The sequence below is a fragment of the Pseudonaja textilis genome, chromosome 1 (genome assembly GCF_049901715.1).
Source record: "Pseudonaja textilis isolate UNSWEBS1 chromosome 1, rPseTex1.2, whole genome shotgun sequence".
Taxonomy (NCBI): Eukaryota; Metazoa; Chordata; class Lepidosauria; order Squamata; family Elapidae; genus Pseudonaja; species Pseudonaja textilis.
This window is the reverse complement of record NC_141990.1, coordinates 99,236,640-99,263,107: the sequence shown is the minus strand read 5'-3', so window position 1 is coordinate 99,263,107 and position 26,468 is coordinate 99,236,640. Positions and strand designations below refer to the sequence as shown.

The 26,468-nt window shown below is 35.9% G+C and overlaps 2 protein-coding genes and 1 long non-coding RNA gene across 4 annotated transcripts in view; 2 read left to right on the top strand and 1 right to left on the bottom strand.

Moving 5' to 3' along the window:
- The first annotated feature begins 157 nt into the window (after nucleotides 1-157).
- Nucleotides 158-3,677, top strand: SLC60A2 (solute carrier family 60 member 2). Its single transcript, XM_087913059.1, has one exon. It carries the CDS (start codon nucleotides 266-268, stop codon nucleotides 1,373-1,375), a length of 1,110 nt encoding a protein of 369 aa, XP_087769185.1. The 5' UTR covers nucleotides 158-265; the 3' UTR covers nucleotides 1,376-3,677.
- A 2,098-nt stretch (nucleotides 3,678-5,775) lies between these two features.
- On the top strand, nucleotides 5,776-18,293 carry LOC148127737 (uncharacterized). 2 transcript variants are annotated; one of them, XR_015739597.1, is made up of 3 exons: nucleotides 5,799-5,908; nucleotides 8,825-8,888; nucleotides 18,175-18,293. It is a non-coding gene; the product is annotated as an uncharacterized LOC148127737 (long non-coding RNA). The 2 variants fall into 2 exon arrangements; XR_015739598.1 differs by lacking the exons at nucleotides 8,825-8,888; nucleotides 18,175-18,293 and adding an exon at nucleotides 7,760-8,621 and having other exon boundaries at nucleotides 5,776-5,908.
- The window catches only part of REV3L (REV3 like, DNA directed polymerase zeta catalytic subunit), a 40,937-nt gene continuing 21,359 nt past the window's right edge, over nucleotides 6,891-26,468 (bottom strand). The window contains exons 10-23 of the mRNA XM_087912950.1: nucleotides 24,201-24,316; nucleotides 23,192-23,310; nucleotides 21,165-21,283; nucleotides 19,436-19,577; nucleotides 18,722-18,966; nucleotides 17,390-17,498; nucleotides 16,653-16,859; nucleotides 14,555-14,664; nucleotides 14,096-14,210; nucleotides 13,287-13,424; nucleotides 12,882-13,072; nucleotides 11,304-11,550; nucleotides 10,448-10,657; nucleotides 6,891-8,022 (exon numbers count right to left, since the gene is read on the bottom strand). Of these exons, the coding sequence (XP_087769076.1) occupies nucleotides 7,882-8,022; nucleotides 10,448-10,657; nucleotides 11,304-11,550; nucleotides 12,882-13,072; nucleotides 13,287-13,424; nucleotides 14,096-14,210; nucleotides 14,555-14,664; nucleotides 16,653-16,859; nucleotides 17,390-17,498; nucleotides 18,722-18,966; nucleotides 19,436-19,577; nucleotides 21,165-21,283; nucleotides 23,192-23,310; nucleotides 24,201-24,316 (2,209 nt within the window). The 3' untranslated portion in view covers nucleotides 6,891-7,881. The remainder of the gene's footprint in view (nucleotides 8,023-10,447; nucleotides 10,658-11,303; nucleotides 11,551-12,881; nucleotides 13,073-13,286; nucleotides 13,425-14,095; nucleotides 14,211-14,554; nucleotides 14,665-16,652; nucleotides 16,860-17,389; nucleotides 17,499-18,721; nucleotides 18,967-19,435; nucleotides 19,578-21,164; nucleotides 21,284-23,191; nucleotides 23,311-24,200; nucleotides 24,317-26,468) is intronic.

Genomic DNA, 26,468 nt, shown 5'->3' with positions numbered 1-26,468 from the left:
CTTTTTAGTGATGGCAAAATTGCAAAAGTGTAGTACCTACCTTGAAAAGATGAAAGTTGGCATATGAAGGGAATGGCAGGCGTTAGGTGAAGATGTCATGTAACTCTATGAAACTTTTTAATGTGAAAATTTGACCCTGAATCTGTATCTTTCAGGTGGGAATGTTCTGGCGTTGGACACTTGGCAAGCAGAAGCTGGTCCACACATACAGGCCTTGCATTTCAGTTTTGCCCTTGGAGCTTTTGTGGCTCCCATCCTGGCGAAGATGGCACTGGGTGGTTCTTCCCTTGAATTGCAGATACATCTGGGTGGCAGTATTGATAACCAGTCAACTATGAATCCTCCAGGTGCTACGTCGTTGCCGAAGCTTCATTTAAATGGGAATTTTCTGTGGTCTTATGCTGTGGTTGGCACTTACCTCTTACTCGTCGCGTTGTTTTTCTTTACTTTATATTGGAGGAGCATTCCTGTTCGAGGTAGAACAAAACTTTCCATGCAGAAATACCAAATCGCAAAATATCACCATGCTCTCATAATACTTCTTTCTGTGTTTTTCTTTTGGTATGTTGGAGCAGAGGTGACCTATGGCTCCTACATTTTTACTTATGCAAAAACTTATGCTGTTATGAAAGAAATGGAAGCAGCAGGGTTGAATTCTCTCTTTTGGGGAACCTTTGCAGCTTGCAGAGGGCTGGCAATCTGCTTTGCGACCTGCTCCTATCCTGGATCTATGATCCTGATCAGTATCGTAGGCTCTACTGTGTCGTCACTCTTCCTGGTCCTCTTCAGTGTGCACACAGTTACTCTGTGGGTTGGTTCTGCAGTGTATGGTGCCTCAATGGCTACTATCTTTCCCAGTGGCATATCTTGGATAGAGCAGTATACCACTGTTCAAGGGAAATCTGCAGCAATGTTTGTCATGGGTGCAGCTCTAGGAGAAATGTGTATTCCTGCGGCAGTTGGCTTCCTTCAAGGATATTTTCCCACTCTCCCAGTGCTCATGTACACTGCATTGGTAGCAGCTGTCATGACAGCAGTACTGTTCCCTGTGATGTGTAAATTAGCAGCATCAACTGATGATGCTAAATTGAAGGGTGCTGGAGACAGGGAAGTTCAAGAAGCGTTGTTGTCCAACACTTACCTTGAAGACGATGAGGAGGATAATGAAATCAGAGAATGGAATGCAGTAGACTTTGAAATAATTGAGATGAATGACACACTCCAGAACTCTGTCATAGAGACTTCTAAGAAGATCCAAGGAGAATTTGCTACCACCATCTCTAGCCAGACTCCTTCAGAGAATTTGTCATTTAATTCTTCTCCTATACTTGCTGTCAAATCTCCCAAACAGAAGAGTTCAGATAAGAATGATTGAGTTGTCTTATTGTAGTGCAAAAAAATTTCAGGAGATCAGAATTTCAACTTTAAGATCATATATTATTTCAATATTGGGGGGAAGTTTGCTGAATTCTGACCAAGGCAACCTTATTTTAAAGTCTGAGGGGAGTGGTAACTTCTGAAGAGGAGTGGAATCCCTTTATTTAACCATGAGAATGACTCAAAGTAGAAGGTTTCCTAAATGTCTTCTTTTAATATTTTTTCAGGAAAGTGAACAATATAATTAGAATGAATAAACAGGACTTGTTTTCTACTCCAGAAGTCCCCAACCTTTCCAGATTGGCAGATTGGAGGGGACAGCTGGTAGAGAGGGGGATGGTTTCATGTGTGTGCCATTTCCACCAATGCAGCTTTGTGCATGCTCACGCTCGCCCACTGTTTGGGCAGCCCGGTTACCAATGGGCCACAGTCTGGCTCTGGGCTGTGGACCAGGGGTTGTGAATTTTTCTTCTACTCATTGTTGGCTTATAAAATGATGTTTATAATCTGTGTACTGTACTAGAAGAGGCTGAAGAATTCATTGAAAGTCATCTCTGGAAACAAGATAAATCTAGAAAATCAATCTGTGCATTTCTAACTCAACAGTTCCATGTGTTTAGATTGAATCCTAAATATAGTCTATCTTATTTAACAAAAAGAATTATTTTTTAAAAAATAAGTACATGACCACAGTTATGGTTAAATTAGCAAATACGTATTTTAAAATTTTGCTCAGAAGCACTTTGTATAATGGAAATAATTGCTGAAAAGGATTTGAGTTTATACTGCTATAATACAGTAACTCTGTGACTTGAATAAACTGAAGATTGTTCATTGAGTTTAGCAATGATGACGTATAATCTCAGGTCATGCTTGCAAAGCAGAGGGAAGGTCACCTGCAATACCAAGAGGAATCCCACGGCTGCTTTGGGATTTCTGAAATAAATATTGTAGTCCATTGCAGACTTCAAGGGGTAAGGAAGGTGAATTTGTGTCTCAGAAATGTGATCATTTCAAAATGTAAACTGGGTTGTTTTTCCTCTACCTGCATTTTCAAGTATGGAATTATAATTTAAAATAAAATGGTGTGTTTGCTGTCATCCCAGCCACACTATTAAGTGACCTTATATTTAAATAGCATGATACTATGATACTTGATACGTTCATGTAATTTCTTGGATAATTCAGTTTTAAAATTAAAAACTAAGAAACTGCCCCTCAGAGATGTTCTATTATAAAGTATAAATCAGTAAAAATCTGATGATATCTTTCAAAAATTAACTTTCAGCAAATTGTTAAGATATAGTCGATGTAACTATGATTAAAAATTCTAAATCTATCAAGAGTTGGTGATACTCTCTGAAGCTGCCTTTCCGAATTTGTGCCTTCTAGATGTGCTTGACTGCAGCATTTATAATTCCTAACCAGCAGGACTTTTGTGTTGGGTAAAGATTATAGGAATTTAGAACCATAATATTTAGATATAGGCAGGCTGGGAAGGCTAATTGAAAAAGTGACTTTCTTAAAAATTAAATATTGTCATTGTGAAAAGAAAAATCAGTGCTAATTATCTCTACAGTACCAGTGTTTTCTATTCAGAAAGCCTTATTGTGGCTAGTATTGGAGAAATAATGTTGAATTTTTGATCATTTTTAAAAAAAATCTTGACCAAAATATATTCACTGATAATATAATAACTTGATGCTTATAAAATGAACATCAGATATGCTTAAAATACAATGTTAGTATTTCTATACTACTGTAAGTGATGATTGAGTTGTGATGATGAGGATCATTTTAATGATTCTTATTCTTACTAGATAATTAACTGCTGCTGCAGCTTTTGTAGTAGGCTGTGACTGAAGTTACTGAACATTAATTTACATGTGGAATAGACACTTGGAAAGTTTGGAATCTGCCTTCTCTCTACATACTAATAAACACGACCGAAGTTATTCTGAGGGCGCTTTGGGTGCAGATCAAATTGTGGGTAAAGTAGACCACCAAGGGAACCTGATGGCTATGAGTGGCCATTGTCTTACCTATTGTTGAATGTAACCCTTAATATCACTGGGAGAGATCATGTCTCCCAACAGTGTATGTAATATTACATCTTTTTGGATGTGTGCACGTTGAAGTTAATAGTACTATGAATCTCTTTGACTTATACCTTTTGATACTTCTTTCTGTTCTACAGTATGTTATTTGCCCTAAGTATTGCACTTACTGCTTGGATATGTTTTTTGTGTGTGTTCCCAATGTTACAATAATTTTGTAATAAAAATGAAATAGGGAGCATATTTACTGGAGAATTGGAACATGTTATTTCTCTTGAATAATAATAGACCTGTTTACTAGGGAATCAATTACAAATATACTGTATTAGATTTTTCATTAGAAAGTGAAAAAGGATTCGGTTGTCTTTCATAATAAGCTATCATACCAGGGAAAACAAGAAGATGAAAGCCTTGGGCAACAACAAAGATGTAATACTCAGTATAGACTTTTATTATGAAAGGGTAATGAAAACTATTTCATTAAGAATAGCAACAAACAGGCAAGCTTTTACAAAACAGGGGAAAGAATTGGTTTTAAGCAAACAAGAGAAATAAAATACTTTAAAATGAAATTACTCCTGAGTAACCATGGAGATTGTAGAGGCAACTGAGGGTGATGAGTAATGGAAAAAATATAGTGTTACTCTTTGCAAATGTTATTTTAAAATGATAATTTGTAGAGGAAAAAGATATACAAGAACTAATTGCAATAGATGGTGATTTACAAATGGCAAGCGGCCAAACAGGAAATCACTGATGTAATACCTACTGAACTGTTTAAATTTATAGTCTTCCAAAGTTTTAATATACTAACCGCTCTATGTCAACTAATATTGACATGAAATTGATGTAGATTAGAAAGCAGTTGATGTAAAATCCATGTACTGTGATGAGCCTGCTCTCCATCATTGCATTTTGCTGGTGCTTGTTGCATACCGGCAAATGCCAGAGAAAAGCTGTTTGTAGTTAACATTTTTTGATAGAGATCGATTCTCACAAGAGTCATAGAAGGTGGAGTGCAGGTGCTCTGGAACTGTTATCGGCCTGAGATGAGGAACTTTTAAATGCCACTTGAAAGGATTTCAGGGAAAAGAAGCTTGGAGAGAAGCTGCAAGTGAAGCTGGTGACTGGCAGCTAAATGCCAAAATGTATTCTGCCCACCTAAACATAATAAAGGTAATTCCTTCTCCACAGGAAAATTTTCTATCATGGCACATAGGGAATAGGTATATGTAGTACCCTGTTTCTTTGTGTTCCACAATATGGTTAAAAATATTTTAGCATGCTTAGGTGGAATGTCTGGCCTACAAATATTGTCAATAAATACAATTTTTTAAAAAAAAAAATTCAGAAGGCAACTATTTATTAAGATTTTTGCTTATATAGTTCAGGGGTCAGGATGAGTAGTAAAGAGGCAGATCTTGCCCCTCTGCCTCTGTTGACATGGCTGATAGGCCTGCAGGCCAAGGAGCATGGCAGCCATTGAATGGCATGGTTTCAACCAGGAAGCCACCAATAGGCCTGGGTCGCCTTCCCATTCTTCTTAGTTCATGAGCTACACAAATACAGGCAGTGGTCTATATATTTAATTTATGGGGTGTAGTCTGCCAACACTGTGTAGATCACACTAGCCTTTGAAATCTGTTAAAGCTATTGGGTGTGCCAGTATACCTGTCTACATTCCTGAGAACCTTTATAATAAGCTACTTTAAAGAAAAGAATTTTGTGGCGGGGGGTAGGGGAGAAGGATATCAAAAGAGATTGTTGGAGTGATGTAAATTCTTATTCCGAAATTCTACTACATAAAAGAATCATTTTTAATAACCACTTTTTAGTAGAATATTAGGAAAATTGAAAGAACCATTAATGGAAGTAAAAATAGAAAATGTAATCTCAGAGCTAAATTTTAAAGTGATGTATTATTTATGTAAAATAAGCTGTATATTTTATAGTCTTAAAATTGATGAAGAATTGTTAAAATAGTGTTTTCAATTGCAGCCACTTGAAGATGTGTGGGCTTCGATTTCCAGAATTCCCCAGCAGTTCTGTAGCAAGTTAAGGCAATAGAAGCTTTATTTAGGTTTAAAAATGGGTATGTATTCGAAAATAATAGATTAATTCTGAGGAGGGAAGGCAATAACAAAATTAAGACTATGAAGACCATGACCAGTTTTCACTGGTGTACCATTTCAAGCCTTTTTCTATTGGGAGGCCTTGACAAAAGTGACTGAAGCATTCATCACATCAGGTGTAGCACACTTTACGTGGGGCAGCTTTCGGAACAATCTTGAAGTTGTAATGTGTCCATAATATGAAACTTGTCTACCTACTGGTAGGTCCACTTTAGGAGACTTGACAACTCTGCTACATTTGCTTTTACTTACTGCTGGTTTGGTTCTAGATCGAATTCAACATACTGGTCATTTAAGCAATGGCAGGTGAAGGCAGGCAGCAATGGCAAGCGAGCGGACAAGGTGAGTGACAGGATAAGCAGGCAGGGCAAGCGGTAAGCAGGTGGGCGGTGGGTGACTGGCGACTGGGCAGGGCCAGCCAGAGGTGGTATTTGCTGGTTCTCCAAACTAGTTAAAATTTCAACTACCAGCTCACCCCAACCGGTCCAAACTGAATACCACATCTGGGTCATTACCTTTAAAATCAGGGGTGTCAAACTCAATTTCATTGAGGGCCACATCAGGTTTGTATTTGACCTCAGGGGGCTGGGTGGGCATGGCCAGCATAACGTCACTTGTGTTGGGGGGCACCTGTGGTGGCCCAAGCGCTCTGCCAGCAAAAATGGAGCTGGGGGGGGGGCGGGGGAAGGATGGCCCTGTTTAAAATCCTACAGTCACTCCAGAATAATTATTGGGACTATCTTTCCTGACCAATATCATACAATAAAGACCAAGCCCTAATATCATGAGCTGGGGACCCTCACATCCCCTTTCCTAGAAGCTAGATATTATCTATGTCTGTCCCCACAACTGAAATATATTGCTTTCCTGGTATATAGGGTGTCTCAATCCTCTTGGCCTTAAAAAAACACTTAAAAGCTATTTATTTCATAAGACATTTGGTCTGATTAGTTTGGGTTGAACACTTTTTAAAAAAGATGTTATGTTACTGAGCAAAAAAAATCAATTTTAACATGTTGAAAACAAATTGATACTAATATTTTTCACTATCATATAAGCACAATTATTGACAGAATTCTATGGTGCAACTCATGAGATTTTACGTATATTCACTGTAGTTGCTTAGATCATTTGGCTACTTCTGTGCCCATTTTTTTCCTCCAAAGATCAGTAGGCTATAGCATTTGCCGGCTCATATATTTTCACGGGCCATATTCTTTCAGTAAAATTCAAAAGATCAAAATATTTTTGGCATTTTATATATTAATTATAGACTTTTTGAATAGCAACACTGAGCAATTTCTACTCATTAAAGAGAACTCTAATTCACATCAATTTATTAACATTGTTTAAAACATTCCAGTACAACTACGATGAGATTTAAAAATGCACATTTATTTGATTTTATTAAATTTACTATGGTTGCAATAATTTTTAAAAACAAAATGATTTCCAATTAAAAAAATGTACTGTGACCACATAATTTCTTATTTTATACAGTTATACAAATATTCTAAATACACATTTTCTTATGATGGCAAATAAATTTTAACTGTACAGTACATAATGAAATATTTAAGCATATTTAGAAGCAATAGAAATGTCTATACAAAAGCAAAAATGGATTTTTTTATTTAAAGTATTGCAACAGTCCCACAGTTTTATAACAAAAATGTCTTTGCACAGTTCCTCACAATGCCCCCATTAATAGCCAAAGCAAGACAGTGATTTTAGAAAATGTTTCAAAAATGCTACACTTACTACTGTTTGCAGTTTCATCAAAACAACAAATCTACTTGGAATCAAGCAAAATGAAGAAATATCCCAATCAGCTTTAGAATTGTATAAAATCCATTGCACATTATTTTAGTCAGTATTTGAAAAGTAAAAAAGTGTATTTACAAAATATTTTGCAGTCAAAATTTAAAGTTGATGAGATATCAGTAACACATATCCTGATAGTTCAATAAAACACAACAGCAGTTTTCCAAAGATTTTCAGGATTACTACCGAAATCCACAGAATTTTTTTAAAATTCTGAAATGGGTTTACAAGATGTTAACACAGTTATTTCAACATTTGTATTATAAACAATGTTAAAAAGGCAAAAGAATGGCATCATTAAAAATGAATTATTAACAGATTATCAAATGTATTTTTAATTTACTTAGAACAAACATTCATTATTTTTAGAACACATCAACAATGTATGAAAATCCTGGACAAGATGAAATTGAAGGACCATGCATGACAATTTTAGAGTGGTAAACATTGAAAACAAAAATAGCACCTGGAATCCTGTAACATTAGGTAATCTAAAACTGATCAAGTAGTTGACGAAGATATGGTGCCTTAGATAATTCTCGGTTCACTCTGGAGACTTTGAAAAGCACCGGACAGTTCAATGAAATACATGGTATCTGTCGATCAAAGCAACTTGTACAATTCTTGCATACCTAGAGGAATATATAATTAATTAGTGCAAAATACACTTAACTGGAAAAAAATACATAATCAGTAATTATGCACAAGAGCAGATAGAAAAGAAGACATTTAGATTTTCTCAGCCTCTCACTGAGAAAATAAATAATAATAAATAAACGTAGGCTGGGAAAATTAAGATGGCCGCAGGAACATCTCAAATGGTCATAAAACAGGTCAAATGTGGTTATCAAAGAATAATTAAGAAAACATATTAAAATGCTGATAATCTTTGAAATTGTAAAACCTTTTAAGTTACTAGTTCTTGATTTTGGAAAAAGCTTGTAAGTATTGCATGCCTGGGACAGGAGGGCGACTACACTGTCTATTACTGCTCTACGGATTGATACAAGGTGGTTCTGATTTCATGCATGAAAACACATGATTTCCACCAAATCCTTACCAACTCATTTCAAGCCTATAGTCTTCCACAGACCCTGAAGATCTGTGGATCCTGAAAATCAGAATGAAACAGTGTTGAAGACTGCTTAAGGATGCATAATGATAAATGGAATATATGGTCTGGTCTATTGGATGAATGCCATTACTTTAAAAATTAAAACAAAATTTATACTGGACTCAACCATTCGTTAAGTCTATAATTTCCAAAATTATGACATAGGTTTGTTTACTGAAAAATAGTGAATGCCTCAAATGCTTGTCAGTATCCAGACGACTATGAACTGATTCGACCTCACTGGATAAATCAAACCTTTTTATATGCTAAAAGATAGTTTCCCTAGCCCAAATCTTAATGCTTACATTAATATATTACAGGTAGTCCTTGCTTTAGACCACAATTGAATCCAACATTTCCATTGCCAAGGAAGGCAGTTGTTAGGTGAGTTTTGCTCCATTTTATGATCTTTTTGCTAATGTTAAATGAATCACTGCAGTTGTTAAGTGAATCATGCGATCATTAAGTGAATCTGGCCTCCTCCACTGACTGACTGTCAGAAACTGGCTGGGAAAGGTTACAAATGGTGATCACATGACCCTGAGATAGACAGACAGTGCAACTGCTTTAAGTATATGCCAATTGCCAAGTGCCCCAGTGTCAGGTGACTTGGGTTACTGCAATGGTTGTAAGTATGAAACGCAGTCGTAAGTCATTTTTTTCATTACAGTTGTAACTTTGAATAGTCACTAAACAAATGGTTGTAAGTTGAAGACTATCTGTAATGTTTTCTTGGCAACAGTCATCTGGGATTTTTTTCCCCCTCTATCCAGTCTAACTTTCAGCCTTGGAGCTTCTATGTAGCAACCTAAGATGTTGCAATGAGAGAGGAAATTGGGAAAAATGGAATGGAAAAAAATCTGCCATTGTTTTCCTTTGAAGTGACATATTATTAATCTTACCAATCCGGACCTAATTACAGCATAATCAGGAGCAGTGAACAGACATCCACTAGTGTACATTATGTTCTCATATTTGGTACAGAACAACATAGTTGGGAAAGATATATGCAAAACACATGATTCTGACAAATGTGATTTTTAGAAAGCATTCACTATGGTGTAAGCTGGGCACTTTGAAATTCGTATTAAAGAAAAGTGCACCGAACGATTATGGATTCACTTCCAGTTTATTTTTTAAAGTCATAGGAAACCAGCTTTTAGTTAAAATTCTTCTAAGCCTTCCCCTCTTAGAGCAAAAGTAAAAAAAAACCTGACAGAATGGAGTAAGGAATACATAAGCATTGATATAGACCACATTTAGATTGATCAGCACATCCCAGCTTCTGACTGAATGTATAATGCCTCTTGCTTCTTTAAATGCCCTTTGGATAGAAATTAAGAGCAAATTAAAAAAGAAGCTGTTTCTGTAATAAAGTGCCATGAAGAGCATAATGATTTCTACATACTTTCTCACAATCCTATGTAATTAGTGTCCTCGGAAGGTGGAGGGTTTGATATCACAAAAATGCTATGCTTTTTGTATCCATCAGATATTGTGACACAATTACATAATATCATCTGAGGGACAACATAATTTTACATGTTGACACTTCATCATTATCACTGTTTACTGCAGATATTACAGTACAAATCAGAAAAATGTGAAATATTAAAAAAAATCTTATTCTCCAAATTCTCTTTGAGTAAAGGCACTAAACAAAGCTCCCAGTCTTTCCACATAAAAAGTACACAAAAAGTATGTTAATTTTTCTTCTTACTCTTTCAGAAAGTATTTAAAATATTTTAAAGAGTTCCAGCCTCCCTACTACATGCATTAAGAAAACTGTCTAAAAGTTACAATTAGCAAATAACAGTTCATCTGAGTATCTGCTCAATCTTTCAGAACTGCTTTTGTGAAAATTCATAAATTATTTGTTTCAAGTAATGATTGAGTTACAAAAAGTTAAACAGACTATTATTCTCTACCAGTTTTATTCCCACCTTGGTTATTTGTTCATGTTTACGCTCCAACTCTCTGATTTCCTGATTTAGCATTACAATAACATGCTGCGGTTGGCTCCTACATTTATTGCAGATTCCATGCTGAGTCAATTCATCACACACAGGACAATGTAGGGTGGTGAAATATTGGGAGATTGTTCCTTTTCGGCATTCTTGCTCAGTGCGAGACATTGTGGACACTTTCTGGATCTATATGAAACATCAAACAAAGTAACATATATTTAGTAGGATACATATGTACAAAAGCTTTCCCTCTGTCTTCCTCTTCATTTATATTTTCCTTGCTGTCTTGTCGTTCCATGTTCCTGAATACATATCAAGAACTGTTAGCAAAGGTCAACCAATTTATTTTATCTTTGAGAGCTTGAGTGTTGCAGTTTTGAAGATAAGGTTTGATTAAAGGAAGAGCCAATGAAATCTCCAAGGTGTTAAATTAAATTAAATCAAAGAGCCACAGGAATAATATTTCAAAGGTTTATTGTGGTGGAAGCTTTGAGGATGGTGATGTTCCCTAAAAGGTCCATCATTTCTGCCATTAACATAATGAAACAGCTGCTAGAAATTTGACGCTTCTTTAATACAGCTAGTGTTGAATAATTCAATACTAGCTGTATTGAAAAAAAAATCTTTAAAAAGCTCTGACATCTGAAGCAGTGAAAGAGGAAGTAAAGAAGCTGAATAATTCAGCTCAAATCTTGCCACTCTTAAATATCAAATTCAATCTGAACTCCAGGTAATTTGATACATTTTAAAATTGGCATATTGTAAAGATACCTCATTTTTTCCATTTCCACTGTTACAATCATGCATTATAGTTACTACTTCACTTACTCACCCTTGGTAATTCATTATACCAACTGAAAACATCTATGCCAATGAGAGATAAGATTCTAGCCAGGGGAGGAAGAATCTGCTTGGTTATGTAGTAGGTTGCATTCAGCCTCAGATTTGGGTCTTGTAAAACATCAATGGGCCGTCTAACCAACTGTATGAGAGGCAATCCTGGCATGCCATAAACAATGACGTACGGAACTCTTTCACCAACACGTGGTTCAGACCGTCGGTCGTAAGCAAGCATCTTTCTGTGGTGGGATACAACATTAGGTGTCAAAATCCATCTGCTGCACATGGAAGTGACAAAAACCCAAAATTCAAAGAAACTTAAATTTTATCTGACAGTTTATATTTATTTCTTGCATTTCCATTACATCACTTCTACCAATTGCTACTATGCAAAATATACAAATGAAAGAACCATACTTTAAAACAGGGGTATGAAACTGGATTTTCTCAAAAGCCGGATCAGCATTGTAGCTCTCCTCTGCAGGCTGACCAAGGGAAGGGAGACAGGACAGTCGCCTCCTGCAGCACCCTGTCAGCCAAAACAAGGCGTGGGGGCCACTTGCATATGCACCCCCCACGCCCTGTTTTGGATGGCAGAGTGCTGCAGGAGGCCGTTCAGGCTGAAAAAGGGCATGGGGGCTGTGCCCCCCCCCCAGTGCCCCATTTTGGCTGCAAGAGGCACAGCGGGCCAGTCCTTTGCTATTTCCAGGCTGGCCTCGCAGGCCAGATTTAAGCACCCCACAGGCTTTGAGTTTGACACCCCTGCTTTAAAACTAAGATAAAGAAACTAAGACAAGATAAAGCTATAAGAGCCACTTTGATCTAGGAGTTAATGCTTCTATCTAGAAATCAGGAGACTATAAGTTGCAGTCCAACCTTAGGCATAAAAGCTGGCTGAGTATTTTAGACCACCAGTCATTCTCTCATCCCAACCCACCTTAAAGGGTGGTTGTGGGGAAAATGGGAGGCTGAAGGAATATTCAGCATGTTCGCCATTTTGAATTATTTATAAAAATACAGCTAGTCCTTGACTTATGACCACATTTGAGCCCAAAATTTCTGTTGCCATATGAATTTTGCCTCAATTTACAACCTTTCTTGACATAGTTGTTAAATGAATCACTGCAGTTAATTTGCATGGTTGTTGAGTGAATCTGGCTTCCCCATTGACTTTGCTTGTCAGAAGGTTACAAAAGGTGATTCTATGACCCTGGGACACTGTAATTTTCAGATATTGCCAAATGTCTGAATTTTGATCACATGACCATGGAGATGTCGTAGCAATTGTTAAATGTGAAAAATGGTCATAAGTCACTTTTTTCACAGCAACTCCAAACAAACTGTTTTAAGTTGAGGATTACCTGTAGTGATGGCCATACATACATACATAAGAATTCAGACCTGGCTGATGGTAAAAATGTGAATCTACAAAAAAACTCTACTTTTTGTACCTTAATAAAATGAAACCTTTCAGTATTCCTGGGCAATAACCAAGTATTTCTTCCTACTCACCCTAATATAAATGATTTAATATCAAATGAAATATTAACATCCTGTTACTTGTTACTACCTTGTGATCTCTAGAGCTGGAACACAAGCACCAGGTCTGTATGCAGAACTTCCTCGGTACTCCTTTGCAAAGATGAAGTCTTGCATGCTAGCCTTCCCTTCTAATAATTTCATGCACTGATTTTGCACGTATTGCTTGATATGACTTATATCACGTGTTTCAAATAGTAGCTTAATGGAACGCTCAAGTATCTGGAAAAGAAAAAGAAAACATGCTTTCAGTTGTCCCTTCAAAATTCATTTAAAGATACTTGAAATGATGGTGGCATTTGCAACATTACTGCACTTGTATACATCAAATGCTCTGGGCAATTTACAAGGAAGTCATCCTCCTTTTACAGTTGGTACTTCTGTCAGCCAAAGAATGAATCCTCTAACAAAAATGCGTACTTCATGTCTATTTTACCTTGGAAACAGCAGGACAAGCATCTCTTCTGACAGTTTCTATGCCTTTTGCATCAAATACTGGATCTTTCTGATCCAATGTTTCATACATATAACCAACATATCTCTTTTTGGTTTGCAATATACATGGCAAATAAACCTATAATAGGGAAACAAACATTAGAAATTGCAAACTTGTATCAAAAATGCAAATGTTTCTAAAACTATACAACCTTCATTAAAAAAAAACTTAGATGTAATCTTCCAACGAAGCATTTAATTTAGAGTCTGAGTGACAATTAGATCTTACAAACAAACTGCCACAAGCAACCTTGAAAAGAAAAGTTTCATGAGGCCAGCAGCTGCCTTACGAAGGGCGAGGCTGAGCATGTTTGGCCACAGAGGGAGCAAGAAGATGGCAAAGGTAGGGTAGCAGATGCCATGGAATGCAGGGAGCCAAAAGGTTATAGACGGAAGAGGAAATAGACTGGCGAGAGGAGCTGAAGCATCCTTGCAATCATAAGTGAGGGCAGGCTATCAAGTGCCTGAATTCTAATCACATGGCTGTGGGGAATGCTTCAATGGCCATAACTTCAGGTACCAATTTAAGGCCTTTCAAATGAACGTTGAATGAATAATTGTTAAGGCAAGGTCTACCTGTAGAAGTCAATGATGAAATACCTTGTTCACATGCTTTGAACATGTTAAAGACTCCTCATTTAGTCTAATAAATATAAGGACAGTGAAACTTATACAATTACAGTGCTTGAAATTTTACATGAGGAAATTAATAGTCTTGAGTGCAAAAATACAGTTTCAAACTTGTCTTACCTTTTCAAATTTCAATTTGACTGGTTTGGGATTGGTAGCTGTTACTGCTTCAGCAATTTCTTGACCAATTTTAAATGACTGTTCCTTGGTAGCTCCTTTCAGTAGTATAAACATGCTAAAACAAGAGAATTAACTGTTTAATTTCCCCCAGAACTGTTTAAGCAGCACAGTAAGACTTTATAACACGGCAAAAGGCATATGGGCACTTTTGCACAAATTACGGTCCTGGATATCCAGACTGTTTCTGGTGCTCAAAAGTTGTGGCATGCCTTGGGGATTGTGAAGGTATTTTGGTTACTTTAATATAATTTAGAAGTGCTTGTGAGTAACTACATAAATATCGTAACTTTTTAACATTTTGTCTGTTTCATATGAACCTGTCTGATGTGATTAAGAGAACAAAAAACAGCTAAACACAATACTGGCTGGCAAGCCTTTTCACCCAAAAACAGTCGTTACCTGTCTGTGTCCCCGTATACAACCCGTGCTCCCCATTTCTTTGTATCATTCACTAATTTTATTGCACGTTCCAAGGTCTCTCTGGCTTTGTGCACAATACTATCAGCAATCTGAAAATTAAAAAGATATATTACAAAAATCTTAACAAGATTGTCTTTCACCTAACCATGCATTTTTCATTCATTTGCTATACTCTTATTACTGTTCATAAAATTATATGATTTGTTCTACATATCCTGTAAAATCTTTATAGCAGAGTAAAAATAAAGATGGATGATTAAGCAAATCTGTTAAAATACATTCAAATTAGCTTTCTGATCATTACATTCAGAAGGCATTAGCAAAATATATGTGCTTATTCCTTGGGGCCGGAAATTACACAGATAAGAGACCCCTTCCGTTACTTCCATCAATTGGCACTCATTGGATCTATGTGTTTAACAGTGCTGCCTAAGCAGTTCTAACTGCTCTAACAGTTCTAACAAAGTGAAAAATCCTCTTCCCTGTGGCAATTACTCAAATAGTAACAATAACATTTTCATAATACCTCTGCTGCAGATCTCAATGGCTGGAAAGGTTTATAGCAGGAGTTTAGATGTCTTTTAACAATTTCTAATTTACTTAAAAGAATTACAGAATAACAGCATTGGAAGGTACCTTAGAGGTCTTCTAGTCCAAACCATTGTTCAAGCAAGAGTCCCTATATCTTTCCAGATATATAGTCCTTCTTAGAAATCTCCAGTGTTGGAGCACCCACCAAGTTGAGTTTTGAAGGCAAGTAGTTCTACTGATTAATTATTCTTTGAGTTGCCTGATCCTCTGCACTCTTTCTGGAATCTCAGCATCTTTTTTATATCATGGTGATCAAAACTAGATGCAATATTCCAAGTGTAATCTTAACAAGGCTTGTGGTACTAGCACTTCACATGATTTTGATTCTATTCCTCCGTTAATGCAGCCTAGGAATGAGTTGGCTTTTTTGGCAGCTGCAGCACACTGCTGGGCTCATATTTGAATGACTGTCCACTAGGACTCCAAGATCTCTCTCACAATTACTACCAATGAGCCAGGTATCCACTATTCTATACCCGTGCCTTCGGTTTTGTGCAGTTTGTGCAGAGAAGAGCAACAAAGATGATAAGTGGTCTGGAGACTAAACTATATGATGAACGGTTGTGGAAACTGGGCATGGCTAGTCTAACGAGGAGAAGGACTGGGATGACATGACAGCAGTTTTCCAATATTTGAGGGGCTGTCACAGCACCTGTAGGCCAGACAAGGAATAATGGATGGAAACTGAACAAGGAGAGATTTAACCTGGAAATAAGGAGAAACTTTCTGACAGTGAGAACAATCAACCAATGGAGCAGCTTGCCCTCGGAAGTTGTGGGAGCGCCATCACTTGAGACTTTCAAGGAGAGATTGGACTGCCATTTGTCAGAAATGGTGTAGGGTCTCCAGCTTGGGCGGTGGGTTGGACTAGATGACCTACAAGATCCCTTCCAACTCTGATTATCTGTTATCTGTTACAGAGAAGAGAGGGTCGACTTATTCTACAACCCAGAATTAAGCAAAGAGTTTTCTAAAAGGTAGAACAATTAATCAGTAGAACAGCTTGCCGCCAGAAGCTGTGGGTGCTCCATCACTGGAGGTTTTCAAAAAGAGATTGGATAACCATTTGTCCGAATGGTATAGGGACTCCTGCATGAGCAAAGGGTTTGACTAGAAGACCTCCAAGCCACTTATAGCCCTGTTATTTTATGTTCTATGTGTTCTCAGAATTACCTGAACTAAAACAGCATTCCTGTACTACAGTTAGTAAACCAAGCCTTTTTTCTTCTAATGTGTTATGCTATATTTGTGTGTGCCTTCGTTTCAATTTTGGCTCCTCTTGACAAGTCCCTGTAGTTTGCTTAGCAGGGTTTTCTGAAAGTCTTTGCCTCTTCCTAGGATCACTCTCCTCCTAGGGCAAAGAGTGATTGACTCAAGGTCACCTTTTGGCTTCATGCAGAAGTAGAACTGATGGGTTTCCAGTGCCTTAAGCATTATATCAAAATAAGCCTCCATTATCATTAATATTTTGTTTTCAATTACTTACTTCACTACATGGCATCCTTCCAGAAAAATTAGCAGCAGTATAACCAAAAGTGACGTTTGCTATAAGTTTAAGGCCAAGCTGGCGTGCGTCAAGCATTCGAGTGATAGTTTTGTCAAGTTTGTAAGCTTTCATTGATTGCTTCACCATTATTCTAGTCTTTAAAATTTCTTCCAGCATTCTTGGCAGTACACCCTTTCTTACAGAAGGCTGTTGCAAAACAAAAGCAGTAACTGAAAGGTTGATAGTAATAGCACTATTAATCCTCATGTAATACTGTCTTTTTCTTAGTGATATGTTGAGGCAAACAGTCCCCAAATGTCTCCAATATTTTAACTTGACACCCTTCATGGTTTCCACTTCTATTTATGTATACATACATTGGAATACAGCTTGGCTCCATCCTCCATCAGTAAGACTCAGAATCAGAGAGAACCTTCTCCCTTGTTTTCCTTCCAAAGGGCTGACAAGGGATGAGTCTCTTCTTTGAGTGTCACATTGTTCTGAAGCCAAGCACACCTGGGTGTCCCCATAAATAATGCTACTCATCACAGTTTTGAACCACTAGTTGCTGAAAGAAGGACTAATTTTTTAAGTTCAATACTGTTTATCAATACCTACTATTTTCCCCTAAAATTCTATAATTCATTTCTCATAACTATTAGAGTATGCAACTGAATTTATTTACAATTAAAAGAAAATATAAACACAAGATTATTGTGCTAAATAAAATCAAGTACCTTAACAAAAGCTATTCCACTGGGGGAGATTGTGATATCATGTCGGAGCTGGTACAGCAGATCAGGAGATACTCTCAGAGATGTACATCCAAATTTAAATTCATCATTTCTAAAAAATAGGGAAGAATGAATTGTTTTAAACAGTTCATCTTTTCAATCCCTCTCACGATCCAGCTTTTCCTGCTTGCAATTCACTCACTCACTTCTTTGCCTACTATTTTCTCCTTATCTATCTTACAAGTTTCAGTTAAGTGTGGAATACATTTCTGCCTCTCTTTTCAATTGAGCTAAAATACCAAACTTCTTACAACAGACTAAAACAAAAATATCCTCTACAATAACACTAAAAATAAAGCCAACAGATCATAAAAGTGGTGCTATTAATTACAAGTGTGGGAAAATAGGATGCTTTTAAGCCATCAACAACAGAACATAGAGTTCTACTCATAAATTTCTCTAGAGAAAAATACCGTTTTTTATTGTTGCTGGAATCTCCTCTTGTTTCACTTATTTCTCTCAATAAAGTTAGATTACTGTTCTTTTTTAGATCAAAAGAAAAATACTACATAATCTTCATTTTTAATGTCATATAATAATTGTAATTCATTGTTAGGAATTATGTGGGGTACCATTTCAGCCTATTTATATGAATCATATCATAATTAGCAAAATATGAATCTGTACAGTCACCCTGGTTTTTTTAATTATTTCTTTTTGTGTAAGCAAATGCTCTCTCCAGATTGCTAATTATATTAATTGTATTGCATTTTAAAACTTGTATACAGGTTGTAACTGACTTACGATCACAATTGGGACTGGAATCTTGGTCCTTCAGCAAAGCACCATTGAGATGCCCATGTGATCGACACCATCCCAGCACTCCCAGTTTTTAAGGCGACAGACTGCCTGCTGGGAGGACTTCTTAACTCGACATGGAGCCAATATTCACTCCCCACTCTGATCAACAGCCCTTTGAGAGCTGAGAGCTCTTAGCCAAGCACTGAGATTCCCTTACAGCAGGCAGCCCTTCAACAGTGACTCACTCTGTGTAGTGTGTGTGTGAGAATGAAAGACATTTTGTGACTGGTCTTAACTGCTTTGCAGGCCATAAAGCACCCTTTCTGAGGTCATTGTGAATTTGAGCACTTGTTAAACTACTTGTTAAGCAAGGACTACCTGTATTGTCTGTCTGCAGGCAAGATTGTTTTTTAAAAGAGAAATTTTAAGTATCCTAAAATTCTATAGTCACTTATGTAATTTGAGAAAGAGTGCTAATCATTTGTTTTAATAGTAGTATAACCATGCACAGAGATTTAAATGATTAATGCTTACTTCCCCAAGTTTTCAATATGTCCCAAGCATGTGGAAAAGCAGTAATTGTATGCTATCACTATTGATGGATATAGAGACTGAAAATCTAGCACAAGGACAGCATTACTGTAGAAACGGGATTCTGGCTCCATTATTAAAGGAATGCATTGAGGGGCTCTCATCTGAGCTCGCTGTTGAACGCTGGGTGTCACAGCAATGTAATTCATTGGTTTGGCAATTCGCAGCATCATTGATTCCACACGATACTAAATAAAACAAAAACTCAGTAATTAGGAGCAATTTATTCCTGAGTATTAATAATTAAAGCTATAAAGTGGAGTTCCCAGCATCAATGGCTGGTATAAGACATTAATCAGGAAACAAAAACTGCATCCCATGTTTATTTTTCAAAGGACAGAAAAATAGACAATTTTTGGTTGGAATGCCTATCTACTCAAGAACACAATTCTGAGACCAACCGCAAGTTACCAGAGATAAGACAACAGAAAATATAATCCATCCTAGAACTAATTCAGGAATCAAAAGTATTTGTGGCTAGTTATCTCTCTTCTCAAAGTGGAAGGATAGACCTGAAACCAAAATAAATGATTGGCTAAAACAATCTACAGCATGTCTGTAACATAAAGTAATTGTTTATGTTTACTATAATTCTCCACAAATTAAAAAGGTATATGTTCATTTTTAAACAATTAAATCAAAGCAATTAAAGGTTACCTGTGATCCTCTTGTCAATACATGCAAGAATTGAATTCCAAACAGCCTTGCCATTTCACTTGTTCTGCTAATCAAATCCATTTGTTCTAATAGCTGTATATTCCCACGAACACGACTAATATAATAATCTATGATTTTCCACCTTTAAAATAAAAGCATTAATAAGTAAAACCTTCAAAACTGAATCACAAGAGCGTTTTGAAAAAAAAATGCCAAAGAATTTGCTAAGAATTTTAAAAATGAAAAGCAATAAAATATTACTCTTTGAAACAAAAGTGAACAAAACTGTTATATTATGGCCCTACTGGACACTTATGTATTTCAGATCTATTCATACTATTGGCTTTCTTTCTCTACAGTCACTATGGAAAAGATTCTTCGTGCATAAAAGTGTAAATCTCATATTTAGCTGTGTCAATCCGAAGGCAGGATTTCCAGGGCTAATGTGAATATAGAACTTGACTGCTTTTCTCTCTAATATATACTTTGATGGGGGGGGGGGGTGTTACATCATGAGCCCTTTTGTTTGTACTCTACCCAGTATACTATGTGTTTGAATCTTGAGATGAGAAGTGGTGGGGGGACCCTTATTTGTTTATTCGTGTTGCAGGGAAGATTATAGCCAAAATTTCCTTTGTGCCCTTTGATTTGGATGTACTAATATTAATATGGTAAAACTTAGGTGGTCAAAAATCTTATTTCTGATTTCAGTTAGTTATGGAAATAAATGCATGTTACATTTTTAGGAGGTACTGTTAGACCTGAGAAAGAAGGCAGTTTATTGAGATCAGCTGGTGGTATCTAGATGACCTAACATATCTCTCTGTGGAAAGTAAAAAAAAAAAAAAGAGTTGTGAGGACATGGGAATCACCAAACTGCTGCCACCTTTTTTGTGGCAAATTTCCATAAAGCTACAGAAGATGCACTGTGAATCTTTAGACAATAACATCTTTGTTACTGATTATCACCTATTACCTCAGAATACAAATGGTCTTGTGAAGCTTTGAGGCAATGTGAAGTAATTGCAAGTAAAACAGATTAAATAATTCTATTTACTTACAATATGATAATTCATATCATATAATTTTCATGTATTTCAGCCCATTCCATGGGAATTGTATTTTAAATGTAAAACTTGAGTGGTTTATCAAGCTTACTGTATTCTTAATTAGTTGTATAGCCAATGTATTTTTCGATAGCACAACACCTTTCTATTCAGTGAACAGACTGGTAACAGACTTAAACACCATGAAAACAAGCAGCAGCAAGCCTCATACTTGCAACAAACTGAAACAGTCCACGTCTTCCTTTTTAAAAAACTGAGACTTGTTTTGAATTGAATCTGATAAATTCAAGTCATTTGTTAATATAGCACACTATTACTCTACCAGTCATGCAATGTCTTTCCTAAATAAACCACAATTAAATATTGTTCAAGGTCCAGAATGACATTCCAAGCAGCAATTAATTTAGAATGCAAGTAATAACCTCCTTTTCACAACCCCAACAGAAGAGAAAAAGTTCATGGGGAAACTGCAAGCAATCTGATCAACCACAAAATGTGCCTGATAACATCAGGAAAATGAATTTGGAGGACGGATCTATAATGCTGACCTGTTGGTTTACAACTTCAGATTGGAACTTACAATTATAATTTCTCCTAACATATATAATAATTGCATTCGGTACCAGGCAATTAATTTTAAAATGCTCATTACAGAAAATTACCGATAGATGTCTGCCTTGTTGTCAAACCAATCAGAGAGAACACGAGGAGTGAAGAGTGGGAAACGCTGATGAAGTATATGAAAGCTCACATTTTCAAATGTATAGTTGGTCAAAGCCACCTAAAAATAGAAAATTTGGATGATTATATTTTTCTATAGTTTATATCCAGAACATGGAATGGAATTACACAGAAATAGGTTGAAAACTGACACAACTTTTAATAGTTTCATTTTACAAAGTATCTGGTACAGAACAGGGCAAGGATTCAGATATCAAACACTAAATTCTGACCAAAATCTCAGAACGTATGCTGGGAAAATGTTGAATGAAGACAAGAACAAACCCTTTATGCCACAGAGACACTTTGGGCTCTCACAGTGACCTTGAATTTCATTAGGCTTTGCATCACTAAGCTAATCAGGAATGCAGCTAAAAATACTTCCCATCTCTATCAACCAATAAGTAATGTTATTGCTGCATTCCAATGAGTATTGCAAGAAAAATTAGATGGGAGAAAAAATCAACAATTAATGTGCTTCAAGACAAATAGGTTCTATATTTATATCTACAGTATCTCTAGTTATTTCTATCTTAGTTCACAGAAAGGACTTGGCCTCCTACTAAGCCAATCAGGGAAGCCATCAGCCTCAGCTGCCTCAGCCATAGTCAGATATTAAGGCCACATTAAACAATTTAAAAAATAACCCTGATCCAGTATTTCTCACCCAACTAGCATAATTGCCTCTCTCCACTCAAGAAGCAGGGACCATTTGCTTTTCCTCAAAGAATATGGAAAAACTACCTTTCACGTGAGTGATAGTTACTAGTTAATCATTACAAAATTCTCAGCACAGGAAAAACAAATTAACTTATAAGACGGATTACAGCATGATTACAGGAAAAGAGTTGATTCAAAATATTTAAGAACTGGTGGTCACCCATAGGACACTGCTAGGGAATTCTGGGAGTTTATATTCAATTGAAGAGAATACCTATAGTTCAGGATTGAACTGTTGGGAGTTCTTACTGCTGAGCTTGGATGCTTACTTGCAGACATTTCATTATCCAACTCGGTAACATCATCAATGCAAGTGAATGTAGGGTTTTCTGCCTATTTATATGTAGGACTTGTTCTGCCACTTGGGTGGGGAAGTGGTTTTCTTATTGGCAATTCCTTGCTTAGACTAGTTTTCTATATGATTGTGGGGTCCTTTGTGCTCTCTGAGCTTGGTGGTATTCTTGCAGGCTGCATGGTTGTTCCTGCTTATCCTTATAGGGGGTGCTGGAGGGGATGTGTAGGCTTTTGTTTCCTTCCTAGGTTTCTTATTGTCTATTTTGTGTAACGTGGTTTATCTCTATGCATCGATTGATGATCAATTCATCCTTCAACAACTTCTTTGAAGGAATGATTATACTCAAATTATACTCAAAACATCAGACACGAGGTTGAAGAATGACTTACAATAGAAGAGAATGACTTAAGACTGACACTATACAGACAAGTGTAATTAATATATTTCAAGCAAAATAACACTAGCTTAGTAAGCAACTGGTCTTTAAACAGAATACTGCCAAAAACTTAACTAGGATACACTACTAAATTATCCAGCAATAGGTATCTAGTACTATTTTGCTCTACCCAACCTTTGCTCTTTCCTCCACAATGCAATAACTCAAATCATGTGATTTGATTCTCTCTATGGTATTCTCAAGTCAGCAAAGGTAGTCAAATTGTTCTCTGGTTGCTTTGGATAGAAGTTTACAACAGTTGTTTGGCAAAAGAGTGAAAGATTATAAGTATCAGGATATTTCAAGATTTTGTATTTTTATTATTTAGAAGCAAGTAAGCTGCCTAGAAAAAGAAAACCCCATAAGCATATTTCTATCATTCTGAAAACAAGAGTAGTAGTTTATTTCAAATTAATTAATAAGCTCTTTGGAAATGTTATTTTATAATAATTTGAATTTATATACACCTAATACTCCTATTGCCCTTTTCCTAGTTTAATAATTTCACCAGATTTTACCTCATGTCTCATAATTCTCCAGATATTTAATATAACTCTTCCAACAATGTTTATTTCACTCATTGTATCTGCTCCATATTCATCTAGATCTGAAGCAAATCTGTTCTCTTTCTTATCATCTAAAATAAAAAATGAAAAAATAAATAAATTTAATGACAAATACTAAATGTGCAAGTATCAGAACAAAGCAGTCATGCTTAAATCTAAGTTTACTATAATGGTAATAAACCACCCTGGCAAGTTGTATATTATACCTCAACTTAAGAATACAAACATAATTCTCTTTTTTTCCATTGCACTACTGAGCCAGGAGAAAAAAACATAACACTTTAAGAAACAGACCTGCAGGTCTGAATTTATGTCAGAACAATGTGTGTGTATGTGTGTGTGTGTGTGTGTGTGTGTGTGTATGTATATGCGTGTATGTATATGCGTGTATGTGTGTGTATATATGTATGGCATTCAGCTTTGTTCGGGTATTTTCCCACGTCATTGTAGTTGTGCTTTTAAAGTTGTAGCAACGTTTCGGCAGAATCTCATCTGCCATCATCAGGCTTCTGTATTCTGATGATGGCAGATGAGATTCTGCCGAAATGTTGCTGCAACTTTAAAAGCACAACTACAATGACGTGGGAAAATACCCGAACAGAGCTGAATGCCATATATGTAAGTACCCGCGAAAACTTAAGAAAATACACACACACACACACACACACCCCTTTGGCATGTAACAAGGTAACCTGAATTTACTCACATTAGATTCATATCCTGCTTATTTTGATAGCTGCATTTCCTATTTCTGTCCCTTATCAGAAATAAGGGTTAGAAATACAGGTAAATATGGGTACAGCTATCTAACGTCACAAATTTAGAAAGTCAACTTTCTCTGTTAAACTGATGAATTAACAGCTTGCTATAGGGGCAGAATACAAGTTATGCACTCAGTTAATTGTCATCTCAAAAAAATTGGACAGAAGACTCAAAACTAACACATGGTTCACAAACACACCTGGAACACGAGAGATCATCTGACATAAATCAACATCCAGAGCAGCAGCTCTCTGTAAGAGGTATCCCCAAGAATGCATTTGGACTTCATAGCCTAACAAAATATCTGGATCATACCTAAAAAGAGAAAGATATGTCTTCATATAACCAATTATTTAATTTAAATTTATTCATTAAAGCTACAAATGTCACTAAATTAAATAGTTATTTGGTGAAGTTTAATTCCCTACTGAGGTACTATGTGGAAAGGTGTACACAAATTTGATCTGAAATACTGTATACAGATAGTCCTTAACTTGTGACCACAATTGAGCCCAAAATTTCTGCTAAGTGAAAAAACTGTTAAGTGAATTTTGCCCCATTTTACAACTTTTCTTGCCAGCTGATAAGAGAATCACTGCAGTTGTTAAGTTAGTAACATAGTTAAGTGAATCTGGTTCTCCTTGAATTTGCTTATTAGAATGTTGCAACAGGTGATCACACGACACTAGGACACTGCAACCATCATAAATATGCATCAGTTGTCTAGCATCTGAATTTTGATTGTGTGACCATGGGGATACTGCAACAATCGTGTGAAAAATGATGTCACTTTTTTCAGTGCCATTATGACTTTGAATGGTTCACTAAATGAACTGTTGTAAATTGAGAACTACCTGTATTGTCAATATTGTCAAATAATTGGATTGGGATTCAAGTGAAGATGACAAATTAATTTGGAATCTGGAGTTTTTGAATTCTAAAAAATGCTCAGGCTTCCTGACTAAAGGCATCATGGACCGGGAGAAAGCTGAAACTTTAAAAAAAAAAAAACTAATGGATTGAATTAATAGTTAAAAGGAAAAAAGTTCACAGCATTATCACTGAATTCATTAATTTCATAATAGTAAATTTCAATATATGAATGTATAACTTGATCTTAAAAAATTCCTGTTTTATTACTCTGAAGACAGCATGTTTTTTCAAAATTTATTGATGAGTTTCTAATTCAAAGAAACCAGTTTTATAGATCAGAAATATTAAGTGTCTCTTTATTTTAGGTTAAGCCATATAATATGTAAAATAAGAGTGAAACTACTAAACTTCATTTTAATGTGTTAGTATTCTACAAATTGGTTTCCACAGAAACTGAGTAAAGTAATCCAATGTAAAAATTACTTCCATTTCACAGTTGGAAAAGTGAAGCTGCCAGTTATTTGCAATGATTATTTTCTAAAAAACATTGTTCAGTAAACATCTGACTTGGTTTTCTTTACAATTATAGAGCCCTATATTGCTTAAACTTATTTTGCACCTCTTCCACTAAAAATAAAAAAGGCCAAGTAGAAATATACCAATGACTCTTTGCTAGCCATGCCAAATTAGATGTATAACATTTTGGTTTCTAATTAATAAAAAGAGAGTCTGAAAGCTTTAATTCTCATAAATAATGTATTCAGATGAATGTTGGCAAGATTCCTAATGGTCTTAGTTCAAATAAAATGAACATTTCTATAAATTCTGAGCATGCCTAGAACCTGTAATGTTCCGTTCAGATAGAAAAAATTGTTGATCCACATGATAGATGACTATTCTAATGCTAATTAATTACTAATTAAAATAATCAAGAATCTATTTGACAGAAACACTGGCTGAATATATACATATATCCAAAATTATTTTGCTTACCCTTGTGCAGAAAATGATGAATATTTATATTCAGAATAATAATTTCATTCTTATCAAGACATTAAGTTTCATGAATTGTAGCATATCAAAGCTTCTGCTGGGGGATTCACTCATGGATGAATGCTTCTCATAAATTTTTTTCTCTATATGGTAAACTAGACCTAAAAAGGTTGACTAGCTCAGTGCGACTACACTATGTGCACTATGTAACATAGAGTGTCAAGGATTTGTTTTTAGTGCCACAAGTTTTTGAAGGCTTTTTTCTATACAAAAATTAGGATAAATTAATTCAGAGGGGCATTTTTGAAAAAAAAATGTCTGGATGCTTGAAATTATAGCAGTCTTTATAAAGTATTTTCTGTGTGTCTTTAGCTACATTTCTTTTGTGTGGGGATCTCTTTGGTAGGCAGAAATGGAGACCTTAGTGTAACTGATATAATACAGTTCTTAGGTTCAATAATGGGACTACTTCGAATAAATAGCAATAATTGGGTGTGTATACTCTATAGTCTCTTAAACATTTCAGTTACTTTAACTCTAGTTAAATAACCACAGATACGTGTGTGTGTGTGTGTGTGTGTAACAATTTAAAACAATATGA

Coding starts and splice junctions, on each gene's coding strand:
- SLC60A2 (XM_087913059.1), top strand. CDS start 266: ATGGCACTGGGTGGTTCTTCCCTTGAATTGCAGATACATCTGGGTGGC.